The sequence below is a fragment of the Nomia melanderi genome, chromosome 5 (genome assembly GCF_051020985.1).
Source record: "Nomia melanderi isolate GNS246 chromosome 5, iyNomMela1, whole genome shotgun sequence".
NCBI classification, from domain to species: domain Eukaryota; kingdom Metazoa; phylum Arthropoda; class Insecta; order Hymenoptera; family Halictidae; genus Nomia; species Nomia melanderi.
In genome coordinates this window covers 16,578,012-16,600,825 of record NC_135003.1, presented here as the reverse complement: position 1 = coordinate 16,600,825, position 22,814 = coordinate 16,578,012, and the positions used below count along the sequence as shown (strand labels likewise).

General features: G+C 43.1%; 4 protein-coding genes across 7 annotated transcripts in view; 1 reads left to right on the top strand and 3 right to left on the bottom strand.

Moving 5' to 3' along the window:
- Nucleotides 1-22,814, top strand: part of MED7 (mediator complex subunit 7) — a 239,458-nt gene that overhangs the window by 101,493 nt on the left and 115,151 nt on the right. The window contains exon 4 of the mRNA XM_031970920.2: nt 947-1,015. The gene's annotated coding sequence lies outside the window, so the exon portion shown is untranslated. The remainder of the gene's footprint in view (nt 1-946; nt 1,016-22,814) is intronic.
- Nucleotides 1-22,814, bottom strand: part of Btk29A (tyrosine-protein kinase Btk29A) — a 237,658-nt gene that overhangs the window by 100,742 nt on the left and 114,102 nt on the right. The gene's annotated exons all lie outside the window — the stretch shown is intronic.
- LOC143174518 (hemolymph lipopolysaccharide-binding protein-like) lies at nt 12,483-16,376 on the bottom strand. Its single transcript, XM_076367702.1, has 4 exons — nt 16,171-16,376; nt 15,090-15,172; nt 14,083-14,289; nt 12,483-13,600 (listed from the first exon to the last, which is right to left on the bottom strand). The coding sequence occupies exons 2-4, from the start codon at nt 15,154-15,156 to the stop codon at nt 13,299-13,301; spliced, it is 576 nt and encodes a 191-aa protein (XP_076223817.1). The 5' UTR covers nt 15,157-15,172; nt 16,171-16,376; the 3' UTR covers nt 12,483-13,298.
- On the bottom strand, nt 17,162-21,935 carry LOC116424477 (C-type isolectin Sp-CL4-like). The gene is made up of 3 exons (XM_031970923.2): nt 21,134-21,935; nt 19,582-19,809; nt 17,162-17,570 (listed from the first exon to the last, which is right to left on the bottom strand). The coding sequence occupies exons 1-3, from the start codon at nt 21,276-21,278 to the stop codon at nt 17,278-17,280; spliced, it is 666 nt and encodes a 221-aa protein (XP_031826783.2). The 5' UTR covers nt 21,279-21,935; the 3' UTR covers nt 17,162-17,277.

Genomic DNA, 22,814 nt, shown 5'->3' with positions numbered 1-22,814 from the left:
GGAAAGAAACATCTAGGACAAGCCTAACACAATCGGGAGCAGATTGCACTGCGACGTACGCGACGCCTGGTAGAGTACGATCACACACTGGAGTGATTAATTAAAAGCAAGACGCGACCGCGCGGCCGGGTGGAAAAAGTTCGAGAGTTCACCGGGGGAAAATGAAACGATCCAAGTTTTATATTCCGAGGCGTTCTACGCAAAGTTGTCTCTAACCCGCGCGACAAACGGCTCGGAAGAGTGCCCGCTTGTGAAAGGAATTTAAAGCGTACCCGACTCCTTTTATCGTGTTCTCTTTTTTCTTCTATCTCCCCCCCCTCTCTCTCTCACACTCTTTTTTCTTTCTCCTTTTCTCTTTCTCTCTCTCTTGCTCTCTCTCTTTCAATTCTCTCTCTTTTTCTTGTTATATCTCCTTCTCTCTCTATTTTTCACTCTATCTTTCTCTCTCTCTTTTTCTCGTTGTATCTCCTCTCTCTATCTTCCTCTCTTCCCTTCTCTCTCAATCTTTCTCTCTTATCCCCTTCGCTGCCTCCCTCTCTCTACACCTCAGTTTCTCTGTCTCTCTATCGTTGCCGTATTTCGCGCGCGATCTCGTCCGCGAGCACTCGCGGGAAAGTACACCGCGGTATCTCGCTCTCTCCCCGATGATCCTAACTTCCTTTGTGTCTCTGAAAAAACAAAGAAGGAAAGAGGAGGAAGATGTACGCGTGTATTCCCGTTCCTTTTCCACCACGTTCATCCGTTAATGAACGCGACACGAGTTTCCCCGATTTCATGACCCCCGTTAATTCAGAGTCCTTTGTTCTCCGTTCGCCGCTTTCCTCTCCCTCTCGTCGGCCAGTATATATTTATGAAACACTCGAGGGGGGAGTTTGACGGAACTTCGCTTGGCTCGCGAAACTGCCGAAAGTAAGAAAGTAAAGTAAGTCTTTTTTCTCTGTCGCAGAAGACTCGAGTTCGGGGATGAAGCAGCCCTCTGAGGATCGCAGGCCTGCAGCTGTCCGGAGTTTCGAAGGTAAGAATATGGGGTGGGATTCCGTGTGCCATGGGATGTGGCATCGTTGCGTGGAGAAGGTTGAACTTTAATTTTTTATTAGAAATTTTGACGCCTCTCAGGTTGGACACCGTGTTAACACTTTGACTACTGTGGCAGTCAACGGTGACTGGAGCTTTCGAATTAGTAAAACGTAATTATTACTAGCTGTAACGTAAATGATGAGATCATAGGGTGATATAAGAATTTTTATATGAAAGAATTGGCAATGCTTGCTTCGTATCTTCGCTAGAAAGAATAATAGATATTTCTCCCAATGTAAATAACTAGAGCATAGAGTAATATAAGAATTTTCATATCAAATAATTGCTCTAGCTTCGTATCTTTGCTAGAAAGAATAATAATAGATATTTTCCCTAATATAAATAACTAGATAATACAGTAATATAACAATTTTCATATCAAAGAATTACTCTAGCTTTGTGTCTTTGCTAGAAAGAATAAGAGTAGATGTTCTCCATAACATAAATAACTAGATAATAGAGTGATATAAGAATTTTCATATCAAAGAATTACTCTAGCTTTGTGTCTTCGCTAGAGAGAATAAGAGTAGATATTCTCCATAACATAAATAATTAGATAATAAAGTAACATTAGAATTTTGATATCAAACAATTACTTCGTATCTTTGCTAAAAAGAATAGTCTCTCTAGAAAAGTATACATGATACATAAAACCCTGATGTTTCTCATAGTTTCGTCCAACATATTAAGACGAACAATTGAAGACCAATATTCCCATAATAACAGTGTGTAGCCTAGTAAGCGTACAAGGACGGAACATTGTCGCGGCCGTCGACGTAACGACGAATCCCATGAATGTAGGGACGCGGTTAACCTTCCGGTATCGCGTTAGATTAATCCTGTAACCCTCGCAATCCCTTGTATCGCGGCTAAACGGGCCGCGATAACGAAAGATGCCCGATCGATTCGGTAAACGCGTCGTCGTCGTCGTGGTCGCAGCCGTCGTCGGTACTCGATAAACTGATCGAGAATTTAGGGCTGGCCCGGATTACCCTTAACGCCCGACGGAAGCGAGACTTATGCGGCTCGAACTTCCGGCGAGGATATCGAACCCAGCCGATTCGCCGGCTCCGAAATGCTGTTGGCTGACCGCGGACGTTATAACGATCGATTTAGTAATACCCGAACCGGACCGGAATTAACAGGTTTAACTTGGACCGAGATTTAGCGAAGGGCTGGCACTCTAGATTTTGGCAGAGATTCTGGACAAGGATCTTTGGGAAGATCATTCTATTGGATGTTGGGCGAGGAAGTAGAAGTTGGTACTTCTGGATGAGTAATGGTAGATAGGGTGTTGAGGAAAAAGGAATTAGTTGTTAAGAAGAGATTTAGTGAAGGACTTGCGTCCTAGATTTTGAGATAGCGACTTTGGATAAGGATCTTTGGGCGTTCTATAGGATGTTGGATGAGGAAGTAGAAGTTAGTTGGTACTTTTGGATGGTAGATAGGGTGTTGAGGAAAAAGGAGTTAGATGTCAACAAAATATTTAGCGAAGGGCTAACACTCTAGATTTTGGGAGAGATTCTGGATAAGGATCTTTGGGAAGATCATTCTATAGGATGTTGGGTGATGAAGTGGAAGTTAGTTGGTACTTCTGGATGAGTGTTTGGATGGTACATAGGGTGCTGAGGAAAAAGGAATTAGAAGTTAACAAGATATTTAGCGAAGGATTTGCGCCCTAGATCTTGAGTTAGCGATTTTAGATAAGGATCTTGGAGAAGATCATTGTACAGAATATCGGATGAGGAAGTAGAAGTTAGTTGTTACTTCTGGATGGGAAATGTGAAAGAATTGGAATATCTGTAATTCACGTGCGACCGCGCAGCAGCTAAATTTGTCAACTCAGCTGTATATAGAGCATTAACAGGTTGACTGGCCCGTGACCCGCATACGAATCGCGAGAATTTCAAGTTAGCAAGTCACGCATAGTTGAGGCGAATAAATGCTGCCTGTATAATTACCCGGCGGCCATTTTGAAACAGCTTGGCGCCGTCGTATAGTCTCTAAACGGTGGCGCTTTTTAATTGCCCATAAAAAACTTACTGCGAGACAATATGTGGGTCGTATAGCAGTTGATGCGTTTAAACTTTATACACAAAGTGTTTCGTCGTTTTTCTAAAATTGCCCAGCTCCGTTATATATAGAGGTTCCTAGTTTATCGCAAACCGGAAGGAACTGTCCATTGGACCTACTTCTAATTTTTACGATCTGCGCTACGTAACATTCACATTGCACTGAACATTGCAAAGAACTGCAAACGATCAATATAAAGTAACACTCAAGAGACCTAGCCTTTCTAGAATTGTCTATTTCCGTTACGTAAAGATGTCTAGAACCCCGGTTCATCGCAAACCGGAAGCTGAGGATCCGTTCGTTGGATCTATTTCTAAATTTTTACGATCTGTGCTACGTAACGACATTCACACTACACTGAAACGTTGCAAAGAACTGCAGAAATAGAGACCTAGTCTTTCTACAATTGTCTATTTCCGTTACGTAAAGATGCCCAGAACCCCGGTTTATCAGATACCGGAAGCTGAAGAACTGTTCATTGGACCTACTTCTAATTTTTACAATCTGTGCTACGTAAAAATATTCACATTGCACTGAAACGTTGCAATGAACTTCAAACGATCAATATAAAGTAACGTTGAAGATCTGCAGCAATCCAGAGACCTACTCTTTCTACAATTGTCTATTTCCGTTCCGCAAAGGTGACCCGGTTCATCGCAAACCGGAAGCCGAGGATCCGTTCATCGGACCCACGTCCGATTCTTCCGATTGCACGTAACGACAACCATCGCAAAGAGCTGCGAACGATCAATACAAAGCAACATCCCCAGTGTCAAAGAGCGACGTCGTCCTAAGAAAAACGGACGGGTCAAGGGACGGCTCGCGAGGCGACACAAAAAGATGTTATCGGGGGTGGTGGCGCGTTTCCAATGTGAAAAGGGGGGTGGGCTGGGCCGTGCACGCGCATATAAGCCCCTCGTTCGGTACGTGTCGTCACAATACACGCGATCCGTCGACGTCGACATCGCCGTGCCTTCTCCCTTGCAGCGTGGGCGAGACAAAGACAACGTGGAAAAGGGAGCGGTAGACGGGGAGGTGGAGAAAGGGGCGGAGAAAGAGGACCCTTAACCTACTTATCCCCGAGAGGAGCCGACTCCGCGGATCTTAGCTAAACATCCGTTGTTCCGCGCAATCGAAATTGGATTAAAGCCATTCTGGATATATCGTTACGGCCGATCGGATCGGATCGGATCGTCCCGGATCGAGCTGGCAAGTAGAATTTTAATGGACACCGGGCTACGGACCGAGGGGAGGAGCGGGACTCGGTCTGCGAGTAGAATCGCCGAGTGGCCGGGGCTCCTGGCGGAGTGGAAAGGCAGCTTATCCTTTGAAATTACGGTCATCCTCATTATACTGGACTTCTGGCCTGGTAACCTAGTTAAGCCGCACTCGCTTCCTGCCGGATCTGATAACACTGGCAATTTCTAGATGGCTGTCACGCGTGGGCTTGATAAAAGTGTCGGAGTTTTGACAAATATTCGGGAGATAGCTTTTCGGGGAGGCTCGCGGGGGAATAGGGGTTGGGAGGTTGTTTGGTAGTGGACAGTGGGGTGCGTTGAATTTTTGAATGTGTAGATTTTTGAGTTTTCTAATCTTCCTCCTTCCTGTTTGCACTCCTTCCTCCTTGATTCTACGCGAGAACTGAATTGAGAAGAAGGAGCACAAGTTTTTAGATGAATAGATCATTGGGAGAGGTAGATCAATGGTAGCTAGTGATGGACTCAGCATTAGGATGCTACGTTGAATTTCCGAATATGTAAATTTTCGAATTTTCTAATCTTCCAGTTTCCTTACAACTTGATTCTACGCGAGAACTGAATCGAACAAAAGAAGCACAAGTTTTTAGGTGAATAGGGGATTGGGAGATTGGTAGCTAGCGATGGACAGTAGAATGCTACGTTGAATTTCTGAAGATGTACATTTTCGAGGTTTCTAATCTTCCTCCTTACAACTTGATTCTACGCGAGAACTGAATTGAGAAGAAGAAGCACAAGTTTTTAGGTGAATAGGGGATTGGGAGATTGTTTGGTAGCTAGCGATGGACAGTAGAATGCTGCGTTGAATTTCTGAAGATGTACATTTTCGAGGTTTCTAATCTTCCTCCTTACAACTTGATTCTACGCGAGAACTGAATTGAGAAGAAGAAGCACAAGTTTTTAGGTGAATAGGGGATTGGTAGAGGTAGTTCAATGTTAGCTAGCGATGGACTCAGCATTAGGATACGTTGAATACCAAAAATATAAATTTCCGAATATTTTAATCTTCCACTCTCCTCACTCGACCCTACCCGAAACCCGAATCAAGAAGAAACAACACAAGATTCACACGCAACGCTTTGCTCCAAGACTCATCGTCTCCAAAACTCGGCTACAGTCTGCCCATGACACCCGTTTCTCCTTGTAAATACAAGCCAGCCAGCCAACTTCCAAAGTCGATTATCTCTGGGACAAACTCGCCTAAGAAACTTCGGCCGGCTTATTTTCCCGCGCAGGCCGGCCGTCCGCAGTGAAAAGAAGCCCCGTACACTTGTCCCGAGCTGAATCAAGTGAATCAAGTCGACATCGGTAATTAGAGAAAAAGAGAGAAAGCCCGGAGAAAAAAAAAGCTGTCGGGAGAAGAGACTCGGGACGAGCTGATCCGAACGGTCTCTATTTAATGAACTCTCGAGAATCGCGGGGATGAAGAAACAGGGTGGAAGGGGGGGGGGGGCGGCGGCTCGGCGGTGTGTTCGGTTAACGAGTGTGCGTCGGAACGCGGCCCGGCTGTGTCCCGGCCGGCCGTAATGAGGAATTCCTCCTAGGGACATTTCGTCGGGCGCATCCTACGCGGCTTTGTGCGCCGCGTCGCTCTATCGTCGCTTTGAGCCGCGGCGCGCAACGGCTCCTAATTAGGCCAGGCAACGGCGACGTCGACGTCGACGGCGACGGAGCGCGGGTTTACACGCTGCTTTCTTCAACGGCACGGTTACGGTTCCGCGCCCATTCCGCGCGTTACGGCCTTACTTCGACCGGGCCGCGACGTATTACGCGTGCATCCTCAGGACGGCGCCCGCGGCGCGCGGGGAAGACGGCCCGGGGCGGATGAAAGGACCGTGGGCTGTTCGCGTCAAAGCTCCGGGCATTTTTCAATTACCGTCCGTTACGAGCCAGCGCCGGGGAAAACGAACAAATGACGGAGATTGCGGCCGCCGACCGTGAACGGGGGCTCGATTGTTCGCGGAAGTCCGCGGATTCTCGAGGTAAACCTCCGAATCTCGCGCGCCTCGTCGCATCGTCGCGAGAGTAGTCGCAATGGATTGCTGAGGATTTTTCTAGAGAAATGAGTACCCACAATGTATACTTCTAGATAGTTTTATTGTATGGACATCTATCGAGGTCCTTCTGTGGTATGTGGATTTAAGGATTGTCTATGAAAGGAACGTCGGAAAGTAGTCGTGTTTGGACTCGTTTTTCTCGGGAGGACATTTCTGATGAACTGATGATACTCTCGCGTAGAAATTTCAATGTATAGTAATTAATGAAGAATGTTAATGATAACGGTATTTAATAACAACGTTATATTTCCCGGTTCACTCCGAGCATCGAGACCACAAATTAACGCTATCGCGCGTCCAAACGAGAAACCACGTCATCAGCGCGCCACCAGGAAACCGATCAAAGAGCCCGCGTTTCCTCAAGTATTAACGAGCCCCATCCCCGGTGTCTGTCTGCGAGCCCGCCGGAACGATTCGGCCGCGGATCGAAATACCCGCTAAAAGGTAACCGTGTTACAACCCCGCCGATAGGGTATAACGAACCGGCGCGCGCGTTCCGAGCGGAACGATATTAGACCGAATTGCAGCGGGCAGTCGGAACGGACGCATCGGGCCGTCGTTTAGCCCGGAATTGTTCCGGCGTGGCGCAACGGCCGACGGTTCATTTAACTCGCCAGCGCGAACTTGGCCCGGGATCACCCGCAGCGACCCGGAATCGTTTTCGTCCAGCTAAGGTGACGCGGCCGGCTCAAACAATCGGCTTAATCACCGGGGCAAATTTATTCGCGCGACGAATCGATTCGCGGATTAATCCCGGAGCAATTATTTGGCCGATCTGCGACTCGTGGAGGATGCCGGGAAATTCTGACCGATGTAATGACAAGAGATGTTGAGAATACACGTTCTCTGTGTTTGATTATACAGGATGGGTTAGAATGATTCCTTGATTCTTTCTGTTGCGATTAGCGAAAGAGTACTAATAACTCTTCGAGGGATTATTAGCCCTTTGAACTCTGTAGGCTCCAATATTGCACCAGGAATAATATTATATATTTTAATGAATCTTAGAGAAACTACCCTACAATTTTTAATTTTTCACACATCCAAATTTTGCACTAAGAAGGAGAATAAAAGAAAAATTCATTTTTGCTGGAGGTACTATAAAAATTAGTTACATTAATTAGACTCTGCCACCACTTGATTTCATGTAGTAAAGCTACGAAATTAGATATTCAATATTCAACTGTATATAACGCATCGGTGTGTGAAATATTGGGATCTTTTTCTCGATCCACTTGCAATTTTTCTTTGAGTTAATTTTAAAGAATATCGTCTGTCTAATTGGAGAGTGTTAAATATTTCTAAGGAAATACTTCCGAGTGCAAAGGGTCTATTAAGTCCTAGTGATCACTCTAGATTGTTATAGACAATTTATTTGTTAATAAATAATGTATCCAATGATTACCACACGTGGTACACGTGGCTCTGACGACGGCAAGGATGACCCGCGGCCAAGATGGTGAAAGGAACAAGCGAACCATTTCCCGCTATCACTTTCCCCTTCGGCCAGCGTTATCGGAACTCCTCCCGCTCGGTTTTAATAGGAGCCACCGTGGATTCTCTTTCGTTATGGATCCCACTTCGGCCCCGAGGATCCGGATAGTGCCTTTTTGCGCGGACGCGGTGACGGATGATGAATTACGAGCCGCGTTCAACGGGGAGAAAAAAAGACGAAGGAGACGCCGGGGAAGGAGGAAAAACCACCTAGACCATTAACGACCCCGGCCGGTTTTTGCATAAAAAAGCAAGTGCTCTGCATTCGACGGGACAGAGGATCGTCCATCCATCACGAGCGTCCCGACCGCTAGGGGAAAAACGTAATTTCTGGGAATACTCAGAACGTCCGAGTATCGTCGGCACGGTGTCGCGACACTTCGCCGCGTCTTCTTTCCTGCGACAGGTTCCTCGGCTGGCTCTCGCCTGAGATTTACTACTGCGAATATCGTTTGTACTAGGAAGCACTTCAAAGAATCTTCGTCCGCAAAGGGTTAACAATTTTTTCTATGTTTATTTGTAGTATCACAATTGTACCATTTAAAGGTAACGTTTCAATCACTCCCAAATATCCTTGAATAAATGAATAGAGCGTGATATTAACCCTTTACGGACGGATGTCGGAATTTCGGCGAGATGGAATGTTCAGATTTGGAAGACTAAGTCGTGGACAGATGATCTAATTAGTCGAACAGCAAGAGATCAGCACGTAGTTTTCTTCTTTTCTATTAATTAAGCAATTGATATAGAATTTAGCTTCATATGTTGAAGGCTTTGTACACTCCAAAGAATCTTCGTCCGCAGTGAAAAGTGAATCGTGAGATCGTTAGTGAAATGAGTTTCGTTAACCTTTTGAACTCTGTAGGCTCCGATATTGCACCAGTTGTAACATTAAATATTTCAATGAATCTTAAAGAAACTATCCTAAAATTATTCGATTTTCCACGCATCGAAATTTTTTACTGAGAAGGAAAATAAAAGATCGAAGGAATGTTATATTTCACATTTTCGCTAGGAATACCATAAAAATTAGTTGCTGATAGATTACAAAACAACCTAGAGCACTAACGGTTAACACGTAAAAGCAATTTATATTTATTACCAGTGGTTCAAACCACGTTTGTTCAGTAGCCAGAAGAGATATTCTACAGTACAAAAGACACTTTAATTCCCGTAGAACCTTTGTCGCCGTTAATTAAACAATTTCCCCGGCGACAAGTAAATTACTCTTTCAATCGAACCCCTTACCTTTCCGGGGGTAGCAACGGGAATAATTAGAGCGCTGTAGACATTAGCCCGTATAAAAAGCCAGCGGCGCGGCTGTTTGACATTTTCAGCGACAAAAAGGGGTAAATAAAACGTCCTCGCCCTCGAAAGTTTCCACCTGCCGAGTGAATTCTTCCATCAACTGTACCGCGGCCGGCGCGGGTATTTTCGTCGGGCGCGTATTCCGAGGCGGCCGCGTTTTAATCACTTTCACGGGGATAAAACTCCGCGCGGGCCGGCGTTCCCGCGCGGAAGACAACACACACGGGAACGCGGACGGCGGAAGGGTTAACCGCGCGGAAGGGAAGGAAAAAATGGATTTACGGCGGCGAATTGTCGCGCGCGAGCGCGGCCGCGACACCGGGGGAACCGGGTCAGAGGACTTTTTACGGGGCTTTTACATTTGCGGTTCGCGCGCGACCGCGAGGCCCCCTGGGACGCGGCATCGTTGGGCACCGAGCCCAAGGCGACCGGATAACAACGTTGCACGGGCTGCCCTCGGAAATCGAGATATCCGGCCAATTTTCAAGTTTCCAGGAACGCTTCGAACGTGGGTGATCCTTCCCGAAAATACAAGCTCGAATGGACGCGTTGTTTTAAACAATTACTTTGGATAAATGTTGCACCGTTCGTTGTATCTTCGCGAGAGTGCGGAAAACGGATTGCAGAGGATTTTCCTAGAAAAATGAGTACCCGCACGACCCAGTTCCGAGCGGGTTTATTGTGTGGATTTCTATTGAGGCACACCCGTAGTGTATGAATTTCGGGATTGCGCGAGTTCGGGGCGTCGGAAGTGGGTCGTGTTTGGGCTCGTGTTACTCGGGAGAGTATCGCCGATGGATTGGCGATGGTTTTATGGTGATATTTCGGTGCGGAGGAATTTTAAGTGAACTATGAATTGTTATTGAGAGTGACATAGAAAATTCTATTGTATTCATTGCACTGTGGAGTGATTATTACCCGACGCTTCTCTGGCTATCATGGTGGTGTATGTTTCCCAGCGAAGCACGGTGGCCGACGAATCGTCGACAATGGGGAGAAAAACGAGCAACTTTCGCGCAAACAACTTTTTGCGGGACGTCGGGCGAAGAAGCAGTTCCAGATGAAAGTAAATGGAACGCGACAGCCGCGGGTTTCGTATGAAACTTGCCGGGCGGAGAAGCTTCCCTGACTCGATAGAAAAATATATTGTTCGGACGATGAGAATCGTTCGCCTGTAACGGAGTCTCGCCGACGGAATCAATTGGAGAATTTGAACAGCGGTTTCTGAAAATCTTGCATTCTGAGCGTTAAACCTACCGGACGAATCAGAATCACCTAATTTCTTCATTTTACATATTTGTGACGGCTATGAAATGAAAATTAAATTAATCCTATTGTTATTAGAAACTATAAACTACGACCTTACATTTAGATACTCAATGACTCGTTCCAGTTTCATTTTTCTATTTTCTTTCGATTTATTGGATCGAAGAAAATATTGTGTTGAATCATCAACAACACAACAGATTTCAAAGAACTTCAAGTGAAGGTAGAAATTCATACAAAGTTTGAAACTACGTTGAATATCATCAGAATCAAATCTCGATTTCAACTTTATTTTATAATATAATCCTCTCATCAAATTACATAAAATTTCAAGCTTCGTTTTCACGGAACCACTAAACGCAAGAGTATCCCACAAAAGTTCGTCGATATTTTCAAGCCCAATCACTTTGTCGCGTTTACAAAATTGAATGAAAACGTTACAAAGACCGCGATATTTGCTCCGGCCAAATAAGAAGCGGTTCCCGGCAATCATCGGGCCGTTCGATTTGAAATTGGACGACAGGCGGGGACAGAACGCGCGCCAAGCAGAATCGAGCGTGTTAAAAAATCATGGGAGGTATTGATCACCGTCCCATATCCGGTTCCCGCCGAAAAAGAGGATATGCGATGAATACTTGAAACCAATGCGCGAGACCGTAAATAGAAAAAAGAGTATCGATCATTGACCCACATCCTATTCGAAAAAAGGGGCGGCACGAACACTTTGTGCCGAGCTTCCTGTTACCCGATGTAAAAAACGAGAGAGTACAAAGCAATAAAGAATATTGACCACTACCAATCACCATTTTCTCGAAAAGTGCACGGTACGTATATTGCCTTAACGAAACATGGTAACCAATAAATAAAGGGAGAAACGGCGAACGATCTTGCACCTTTTTCCGAATACAATTACACCTCGTTGTTCATTAATGTAAACGAAGTTTACTGAATGGGGAAAATAGAAATCGCTGATTTAAACGTTGAAATCGCTGATTTCGATTTCAATATTTTCATATTAGTAATCTTCGATTTTCCTTACGCGAACAGTCGAATTTTGGGAACTGAACGAAAGTTTCCTGAACAACACTGAATAACTTAAAAATAATGCGTGATAGAAGCAAACAGTTCGAACAACAATTGTAGGGTATAGAGCTAAATATACGGTAGTTATATTCTTCTTGAAACGTTGCGTCTCAATTCCAACATATATTCTATATTATATAAATAAACAGAATTTATTCCCAGAAAATTTATATTTCTCAAATGAAAGTCATTCTGTATAAGAACTACTTAGCACATTAGTAACTTTCAATCTTCGTTACTCGTGAAGCTATGAAATTTGATACTTAACATCAAACCTCGTGCAATGCATCAATTTGAGAAATATTCAAACAAAACAGCTTTGTCCCTCGACGTATGTTTTCTCGTCGAGTCAGCTTCACAAAATCTCCTCTCTATCTCATCAGAAGACGTTAAAATATTCCCAATGAAAAACTTCCGAGTGCAAAGGGTTAAAGCAGCCAGAGTTCGCACTGAAACGGACCGTCGAGTCCGACTCGACGCAGGACTGCCAAGGGCTAGCAGTCGAATTTTCGTGTTCGCCCGCAAGCGACGCGCCGCGCGTCGCCAGGATTTTACCAGGGCGCCGGCCGATGTCAGCTCCCGATGGGATAACAGCGAGACCCTCGGCAAATTGGCAAGCTCCGCGTATCTACATACATTATGCGCGCGTTCGAAAAATCGAGCGCTGTTGACTTTGGACCGCGTCCCCGTCGGCCCGTCACGCGGAATCGGGGACGCCGAACGGATTTTACCGCGGCCACTTCACCAGTTTTCCCCCCAGAACGTTCGCTCTGTTGATTTTCGCCGGTGAATATTGGCAGAATCTCGCGGACAATACGCCGCGATCGATGGAACGTTGGAACCCTTCGGAAGAATAAATGGAGAACAGTTTATTTCGAGCAGTATCCCTGTTTTAATATTCATAACCAACACGATTCGCTGGAAATCCTCCTCGATCGGACGCAATGAAATATCCGGCGAGTCGCATTTTATCGTAAAGAGTACATTGCACCATAAGAATCTTGTTTCGTTAATTCCTTGCCACGTAGCGAGACTCGCGAAGATTTCTGGAGCAGTTCTGCCACGTGTTTTCGATCTGGTGTTAACGTTTTGAACTCAGCTTTTCATTGGAGATTGTTCCGGCACGGTTTATTTAGTTTAGCTATCGGTGCGTAAAGATTTATAGCATGACCAATTATTATGTTAATTCGAATTGATTGTCTATTTAAAATATACTACATAACAATATATCTGAGTTTTTCTATATATAGCGATACAAGTTGACCTCAGTGAAAATCCGCACAATTCAGTTTTCCGAAAATTGGCCAGTACGCAACATGTTAATGCCATACTGCATCAACTTCGTTATAATCACGAAACTTAACCCTTCGCACTCGACAATATTTTTCACAAAAAACATTCATCACTTTCTAACTAAATATGAACAATATTTTTCGCATCTAACACAATTGATTATCTTCTATAAATTAAGAGACAGAATTATTATACTTCGTTGTTTCATGTGTTGACACATTACGCATTAATATTAAATTAAAAATTTGAAAGTTTGCTGCGTCGAATCAATAAGGAGTCCCTCGAGTGCAAAGGGTTAATTTCGAAAAACGAGGCGAAATTGTGAAAGGTTCGATAATGATCGCGTGTACCGTGACAAATCATGAGCAACGGAAAACGATGATGACGTTGTTCAGAACATTTCGATCTCGCAGATATAGGGGTGATGGAGGTTGCAGTCTACGTCGTCGTACGCGGCTTCTTTGCGCAGCGTTCCGCAATTCTGATTGCCGTTCAAATTGTCCGGTTCGTTTGGCCACAGGTTCGACCATTTATCGTAGCCGGCTCGTTCCAGCGACTCGCCGGACAGCGTGATCCAATCGCCCTCCTCGAACTGATCGTGTATGCCTACCCAGGCTTCGACGAAGTTCGCAGATTGTAGAAGGTTCACCAGGACCCTCTCCTCGGCTAGCGAGTTCACGACGGCTAAGTGACCTGTCGAATAGCGCTCGTGAGCATGCATTCATATCGTTGTGTTAGAATTTTCGCCTGTGTTTCTCTCTATGATTAGGGAACAATATTGTAATTATGTCTTTCTGTGTCCATAGTTGTTTAACTATATTGTAATTGTGCCCTACGTTTGTCTATAGTTGGTTAACTATCGCAATTCTAACCTTCTGTGTCTGTCAGTGATTACTTGGCAATATTTTAATTATATTCTTCTGTATTATAGTTAATTATATATATATATATATATATATTGCAATTCAGTCTTTCTGTGTGTCTATAGTTATATAGACTATTATATTAACTATATTATAGCTCTATCGTTCTATACCTATTTATAATTAATTATATTGCAATTCTACTATCCTTCCATATCTGTCTACAATTAATCGACTATCTATAATTCAATAGCCCTAGTCGATAGTTAAGGTTGAATTCAACGAAAGTTCGATCTATAAAGTTAGCATCACCTCCGTCATTCAGGCAAGCTTGTCGAGCCGCGTTCCATTTGATCTTCTTCGGGTACAACTTATGAGCACCTACACCGTGCGTAATTATGTACCCTACTTTCGCGTGTGGGCCAGCTTGATTATCCAGACGTCGACCGTTCATGAAAAACAATTGGTTAACCCCGTCGTAATTGTTCTGACATTTATCGTAATCTGGAGTCGCTTCGTCTGAAAACAGAATTGATTCCCCTCTAATCCTTTGTTCCATGATCTTTAGCCTCATTCCCGTGGAAAACAGTGAGTGGCTCTATTCGTAACGACACCACGAAATCTTCACTCGAAAGTAGACGACAATGAGCCGACGAGTTGTTCAACTCATAAATTATACTATAGTTTTTGTCATAGTATAATAAATATATTAATATAGTATAGTAAAGATATATTAATGTAATATAGTATAATAATATATTACTAGGATGTAGTATAGTAAGCATATTACTATGATATAGTATAGTAAATATATTACTATGATGTAGTATAATAATATATTACTAAAATATAGTATAGTAAATAAATTACTATAACATAGAATAGTAAATATATTATTATAATATAGTATAGTAAATATATTACTATGATGTAGTATAGTATATATATATATATATTAGTATGATGTAGTATAGTAAATATATTACTATGATATAGTATAGTAAATAAATTACTATAACATAGAATAGTAAATATATTATTATAATATAGTATAGTAAATATATTACTATGATATAATATAGTAAATATATTACTAAAATATAGTACAGTAAACATATTACTATAACATAGCATAATAAATAAATTACTCTGATCCATTACACTAATTATATCACCATAATATAATATCATAACAATTCAAACTACAGTTCCTCCATCAAGCACATTTTGAGCACCAAAAGAAAAATTCGAAAATTTCGTGGCGTCACTTACGCGGCCGATCGAACGGAATTCCATTTTACATTCCACTAAGTACTCACATGACCATTGGAACAGCTCGCTGATAAAAGCGAGGAATATTACCAAGCTCTTGTACATCTCGGCCATAGCAATTACGAACAACCTACCGAGAAAAATCATATCAGATCAGGTAAACAACGGAATCGGTATTTTCCTCGAATTGATTCACTCTTATTTCCGTCTGAAGTTTACGAACAAGAACCCGGCGACCTTCGGTACTTCGTAATTATACCGCGGGTCGTCGGAACACGATAAATCAATCGATCGAACAACAAAACCAAAACTCTCCGTCGAGGATACACGTTCTTTTTGTTTCTCGCGGAGATTTGCATACGAAAACTGGATATCGCGCAAACCCGTTCACAATTAACGACACCGAGTGACTCGCAATTTCGGCAATTTTTCTCAACAAATTTTCATTATTTTCTCATGGAATATCGATGATATTTTTTGCAACTATCACAAAGAGATAGCTTGTATAAATTGAGTGACAGAACTAGTTTATATCGATCTTCCATGTGTTGATACATTATAGAAAATTTGATAGTGAATTCTAAATTTTATTATCTTGTTCAAATCGAATGGCGATTGAAAGGCGCCGCTCGAGTGCGAAGGGTTAATATTTCGAATTAAACTTTGCATTGCTACGTGAAATATTTCAATGAAACACCTCTGTTGCTTAATTTATCTACGAATTATCGTTAAATTAATTTCAAACAATATGATCTCGTCAGAAAATGTTGAATATTTCCATTGATAAACTTTCGAGTGCAAAGGATTAAAATCAAGAAACACCGCAAAAGATCCCAACGGAAAGATCAAAGCCTAAAAATCTACATCCTCGTCATCTCGACTCATAAATCATTCCACGAGCTCCATAAAAAACCGCATTCCTAGCATCCATCAAAAAAACACCAATTCAACGCGAATATCATTCGCAGAATCCAACAATCTCCCTGATCCACGAATCTCAGACAAAATCCAAATAAACTTCGACGAACGAGAAACTTCGACGCGAGTCACTCGACAACGAAGACAGTATCCTCGCGATCGGCTTTGGTCTCTGAATTCACGTCGAGCGTGTAACCGCGAGTGACTCACCGTGCATAATTCTACGCTCGAGTTGCGAGCTGGCCGTGTTCACGGCGAACGAAAGAAATCGAAGGAACGAATCCGATCGGCAACGATCGCGACGAAGTCCTGAGAACGCGGCGCGGTGGCCGGAAGCGGCGAGGATGCCTGGCGAACGGTGCAGAAGCGCGACGATGCGTCGCCGATCGGCAAAGATCAACTAAACGGCGACTCGCCGCGGACCTGCGAGACTCGCGACCGGCGTGCGCGTCCGCAACGCCCCCTTTCATCTTCGCGCCGATGGCACCCGGCACTTTTTCCTGCTGCCGAAGCACGAAACTGGAAAGCCAACATTCCGCCGCGAATGATCCCGAGCCGGGAGACCTTGGAATCGCAATGATCCTCCGCGGACGGCATCATCGAGGAGACGGGCACGCTCGTATCGCGCATAATCGCCGGATACTTGCGGCTGTTTCCTGTTGTAAAAGTTTCCTTTGGTTTGTCGATGTACGACGGAGAGTTTTACGTTATCGAATTGACGGTTTGCTTGATCTGCTAGGTTATGTTTGAAAAATTTCGTGACGGAGATTGGAGGATTTATCTTTTACGCGATTCTGTGACGATTGAGAGAGTGGAGTGTGTTCTGGGATTCCCTGGTTAGACGGGCGAAGCTTTGACTCATTCCTCGTTTTGCTGACAGTACTGATTTTTTTCGTTATAGTACTAAACTAACGGCGGCATTCTCCTGAGAAAAACGAGCCCAAACACGACCTCCTTCGCGCGCTTCTAGCGAACAGGAGACGCATTCTTCGAAGTACAGAAGTGCTTCGATCGAGGTACTCGTGATGAAAGTGCTCCGAATGGTACCGTGTTTGTACTCGTTTTAACCGGGAGAACCTCGGCAAGAGGATTACGACTGTCTCGATGAGATACAAGGAACACCATAAGAGTTCGAATATTCGAAAGCTTTTCTTTATGTTTAGAAACCGTGGGCGCTGAGTAACATAGATCCTTTCAGTCATGACAGTTCTATCAAATGGTCTTTATTGGCATAGAAAATACAACTTGAACGATTCGTGTAGTAGAGGAAATGGTTCCGTCGAATCCTCGGTTCCGCAGATCGCATCGCGCGGCGATTTAGCATAAAACCATCTCGCAGATGTACGCGTGCTTCTCGGTGCACTCGACGTCGTCCATTCCGTGCTCCTTGAAGACCGCGCAGTTTTGATTGCCGCCGTAATTATCCGGCTGATAGGGGAACGGGTCGGTCGACCATCTCTCATAGTCCAGTCGTTTGCCTTCGACGGTTACCCATTCGCCTTCTTCGAATTGGTCGTGAGCACCTAACCAACAGCTGCTCACTTTCTCCTTCTTCATCCATTCGTGCAAGTATTGCTCCGCGAGGGGCGACCTTATCACGGCTAACTGACCTACGGGACAATCGTTATCAATTTCTTTCCGAGCTGCTCCTATCTTTGAACCTAAACGCCGATCGTTGAACATCTTATTCTTATCTTCGGTGTCAACGTTCATTTCGTTTCTCTCTCTCAAGCATCGAGAATTCGCTGAGCTTTTGTATGAAATTAACCCTTTGAACCCTGTAGGCTCCAATATTGCACCAGTTATATCAAATATTTTAACGAACCAAAGAAACTACCTTAAAATTATTCAATTTCCCACACATTTTTCTTTATATTTCAATCATATATTATTAATATTATTACAACATTACTTCGTTTATATATTTTCAGCAGTAGTATAAGATTGCTTTACATTTCATTCATATATTATTAACCCTTTGAACTCTGTAAGCTCCAATATTGCAGCAGTTATATCAATTATTTTAACGAATCAAAGAAACTACCCTAAAATTATTAGATTTTCCAGATATCCGAATTTTCTACTCACAAGGAAAATAAAAGATCGAAGGAACGTTACAGAATTTCTCATTTTCGCTAGGAATACCATAAAAATTAGTTGCAGTTGCTGATTAATACGTTGACTGTTACGAGAATTTCGTGCGTTTTGTATAGTATCAATTATTAATTATTTGGTACAATACTTCTTGAGTCATACTATTATCCAGTTGCTCACGCGACTAAATATTGCCATTCAACATCAATTTCTTTATTGTATCGCTGTTAAGAAATCTTAAAGCTACGGTCATCGGTGACCATAAATCAGTGGAAATTTCAATGAGCAGCAAAAATGGGAAAAATTGCGAACGCCATAATAATTCCGGAGTGCTAAGGGTTAAACGACATAATCGACGAAACAACGATATCAAATGGACAATCGCGTCGTCTGTCACCGGTTTCTTTTGAAGCAATCAAGTGTCTAATTAATTCCCCGATTTTACAACAATCGAGCGGAGAGCAAGCAGTTCGTTTATAGATTTTATTTCACACGCGGAACGCTGCTTTGATAACGGCGAATTGGGCACGCACGGCGAACCGTGACACGGTCAACAGACGCCGACAATAGTTCGCGACCCCTAACGATAAACTTGACATTGGGATTCCCGCGAGATTAATGAGTCCCATTTATCATCCGGTCCATTCTCAACTTCGTTATCAATTGCACCGAGTTTCCTCGTTCCACTTGTTTTTCGAGACCGTTTACACGGCGCTCTACGATGAAAACCTATTGTCGCGTAATAGTGCTATCGCGACGTTGACCCATTCGACGAAAAACACGGAGTGTTTTGATTGAGTGGCTATAGTTAATTACGGCCAAGTTGAGTCTCGTCGATACAGTGTCGAATAATAAGGAAAAAGTCTTGGCGATTAGAGTGGAACGAGAGTCGAGCGAAGTCATTCATTTGCCATTGATGTTTTTATAGATGTTTCTCTGATCTTGACAATAACTGTCAACTGACAATTTATGGATACCATTGGAAAGATTGATAAGAGCAATCACTTTAGCTTTGTATTCAAATATGAAGCAGTTGGACTAGAAATCGAATTCAACAGAAATAAATATTACTCAATTATTTTCAATTCAAGTGAAATATTATTCTTCTCTTATCAATCATTATACTTCAGAGTAAACACAGATATAGAATATTCCTAGAATCTTCAGACATAAATATCAATTATTTTCAATTCAAAATTAAGTATTCTTCTGTTATCAATCTATACTTCAGACTAAACACAGATATAAAATATTCCTAGAATAAATATTACTCAATTATTTTCAATTCAAACTGAACATTATTCTTCTATCAATCATACTACTCCAAAGCAAATACAGACACAAAACATCCCCCCAATTCTCCCTATCTTCAACAAATTATAAATCTCAAGCAACACGTATCAGACCTAACAAACAAATCACAAGAAAATGCTAATCAGGTTAATCAGACGAAACACTTCATCGTTCACGTGGAACTAAAGAAACCTTCCCACCCGTTATCACTAATACCGAAGGAACGATGATTACCTCCTTCCTCCAAACACGACTTCCTCGCCCGATTCCAGGTCATCTTACGCATGTGGAGCTTATGGAACCCCTTGTCCGGGGTAATAACATAATCGTCCCTGACCATTTGCGTGACACAGGTCCTGAACTTCTTCTGCCATTGGTTCGGCGAGGAGGTAATAAAAAACACCTGTTGCGCGGCCTGATAATTGTGATTACCGTTCAGATTAACTATCGGCGGCTGGTTACCTGGAAAACAAGCGCTGCCGAAAGTAAGAAACGCCGATCCGCGATCGCAGATCGAGAGTCCGTGTCGCGATTAATTATGGAATCCGAACCGACGCAAAACCGGCCCGCGCGATTATGCAAATTTTTATTTCGCTAGGGCCCCACGTGTTCTGAAAACAAGCATTAATGGAGCTTATAATCGCGCGTCGCCGATGAATAATTCATAACCGTTCCGCCGGCACGATTATACGATTTAAATTTCGCGTGTAGCTCGCGTGATTTGTGCGGGGAAAGTAATATGGCGGAGGCGCCGTTTGGGAAATTGTGTTTGTTTCTCGTTTGAAGAGATTAGAACATTTGGAAGAGAATTGATCGAGTATTGATTGGAAGTTTGAGTGATCGATTGGAAGATTTATCGAAATATTTGTGGAACGGTGATTTGAACTTTGATCGAATTGAATGTTGATTCGATGGTTTATCCAAATAAACATAGAACGATGATTCGAACTTTGATCAAATTGAAAATTGATCTGCTTGATGAATAATCGGGTATTAACTGGAATCTTTGAATGATCAATTGGAAGATTTATCGAAATAATTGATCGATTTGAAAATTGACCTGCTGTTGAAACAATTCTGTTTAATTTGAGTGAAAAACTGTTTTCTTAACTTTTCACATGAAAATGTTTTCATTTCCACCGTCCTAGTATTTTTCAAATGCCACCCTGTATATTTAGGTAATCCAGCATCAATGCAGCAACAATCATCTCTTCGATCAAGCTCCAGGACCTCTTAATTACCCATTCACTTCTACAAAATGAATCATAAGTTGAACATTCATAATCCAAGAATGTTATTTTCGAATCGATAATGAGGGCCGAATAACATCGATGTTAATCGAATTCGACGGAAACCCTTCGACTCTCGAGCCTCGCACAGTTATTATTCATCATTGAAATCTCCATATTATTATCATAGCTCGTAATCGTCAGCTTAAAAACGACTATTCTTAACCAAGATTATTGACGACTTCATTTAAATGAAGTCTTCGCCATTTCATTAGAAAACTTCTAATGAAAGTAACGAAACAAAAGCATATTCGAAACTTGTTCATAATAAAGAAACTTCACTAAGTACCCAAGAGTCTTAATTAATCCAGGATTAATATTAAAAACCTGTTCTATAAGGGAACCGAATAATTCCAAACACGAAAATACTCTCTCACGCCTAATTACAATCACCAATCCAATCAAATCCAAACAACGAATACAAACACAAGAAACCAAAGAAAAAGGGAACAGAAGGGTCCACGAAACTCGGTATCCCGAAGAACATTAATATTCACCTGCGGCTGGAAGAAGGCTCTCGTTGAATATCGACCGGTCTCTGAAGATCGCGCCGATCGTAACATCGATGTCCCTGTTCTCTCCAGGAACCTGCGCGACCGTCGTGCTCGCGAGAGCAACGACAACCAGCAGATACATATACATACTCCAACAAACGCAAAAACCAAAGACAATCCTCCTATCACCACGAGAATCTCTCCAAAAGATCCTCACTGCAGACTCTTATTAATATTCCTCTCGAAAAATCCTCTTAGATCTCAAGCCTCTATCTGTGAATCGTGCGTCCGAGTTAATAGAATAAATTGATCCTCGAGAATAAATCTCGTTAAGTCTCCTTAACGATCGAATCCTGTTCAAATCGAATTGCTTGCAGTCTCTGGATACGATAATCTCTCGTTAGTGTGATCGTAGAATCGGATCCAATTGTTCGATCGTGGCCTTGAACTTCGTTGCGACGTCAATCGTATTAGTCTTCTTGACGGATGAAATCACGCTCGAATGGAATTGTTTGAGATTTCATTGGACGGGACGAGCGTGGCGATGGAGAATCTGATGGATCGATTCACCGATTTCGGTTCCACGGGATTTTCAATGGTGAAACGTGCGACGGAGACGCATCGAACGTGATCCGCGAGGCTGAACTGACCGGTAACTCGCCGGCGGCCGCGAGTTCGAGCGTTCTTCTGTCTCCGTCCGTCCGTCCTTCCTCCTCTTCGCGTCAGCCGGCTCCTCTCTCGCCGCTCCGACGCGATACCGTAGGTTTATCCTTTTTCCTCTTGTTGCTCGAGGAAGACTGCGACCAAACTGGAAATACCGGCGGCATATTCTGTGCAGCCGCGGAATCCTGAATCGCGACGCGCGATCTGCGGAGGACGACTTATCCGCTTGATCGATGAATCGAGTACTGGCTCGGTATTCGGCGTGTGTTGCGCTTAGATTGTTCGGTAGCGGCGTTGATTGCGTCGAGGAATTTTGACGAGGCTTGGTTAGCCGGCGATTAGTTTAGGTTTCAGAATTAGGCAGCTGGGCTTCGTTCGGTTTCGTTGAGGTTGGGGTAATTGCCTTTGAGATATTGGTGGGGTTGGGAGCTTGGCAGCTTGGAGAGCTTGGGAACTTTGAGGAGGTGATTGTCTTGAGGTTTTGGTATTTTGAGATTTTGGTAATTATGAGATATTGGTAACTTTGAGATCCTGGTAGCTCCGAGATCTTGGTAACTTTGAAATCTTGGCAATTCTGAGATCTTGATAACTCTGAGATCTTGGTAGCTCTGAGATCTTGGTAACTCTGAGACCTTGATAATATTGAGATCTTGACGACTTTGAAATCGTGGTAATTGTGAGACCTTGATAATCTTCATATTTTGGCAACTTTGAAATCTTGGCAACTCTGAGACCTTGGTAACTCTGAGACTTTGGCAACTTTGAGACCTTGACAATTTTGAGATCTTGGTAACTATGAGACCTTGGTAACTCTGATACCTTGATAACTTTGAGATTTTGGCAACTTTCAGACGTCGATAACTGTGAAATCTTGATAACTTTGAGATCTTGGCAACTTTGAGACCTCGATAACATTGAGATCTTGACAACTTTGAGATCTCGGTAAGCTTGAGACCTTGATAACTTCGAGACCCTGATGATCTCGACAATTTCGAGACCCTGACAACTTTGAGGCCTTATT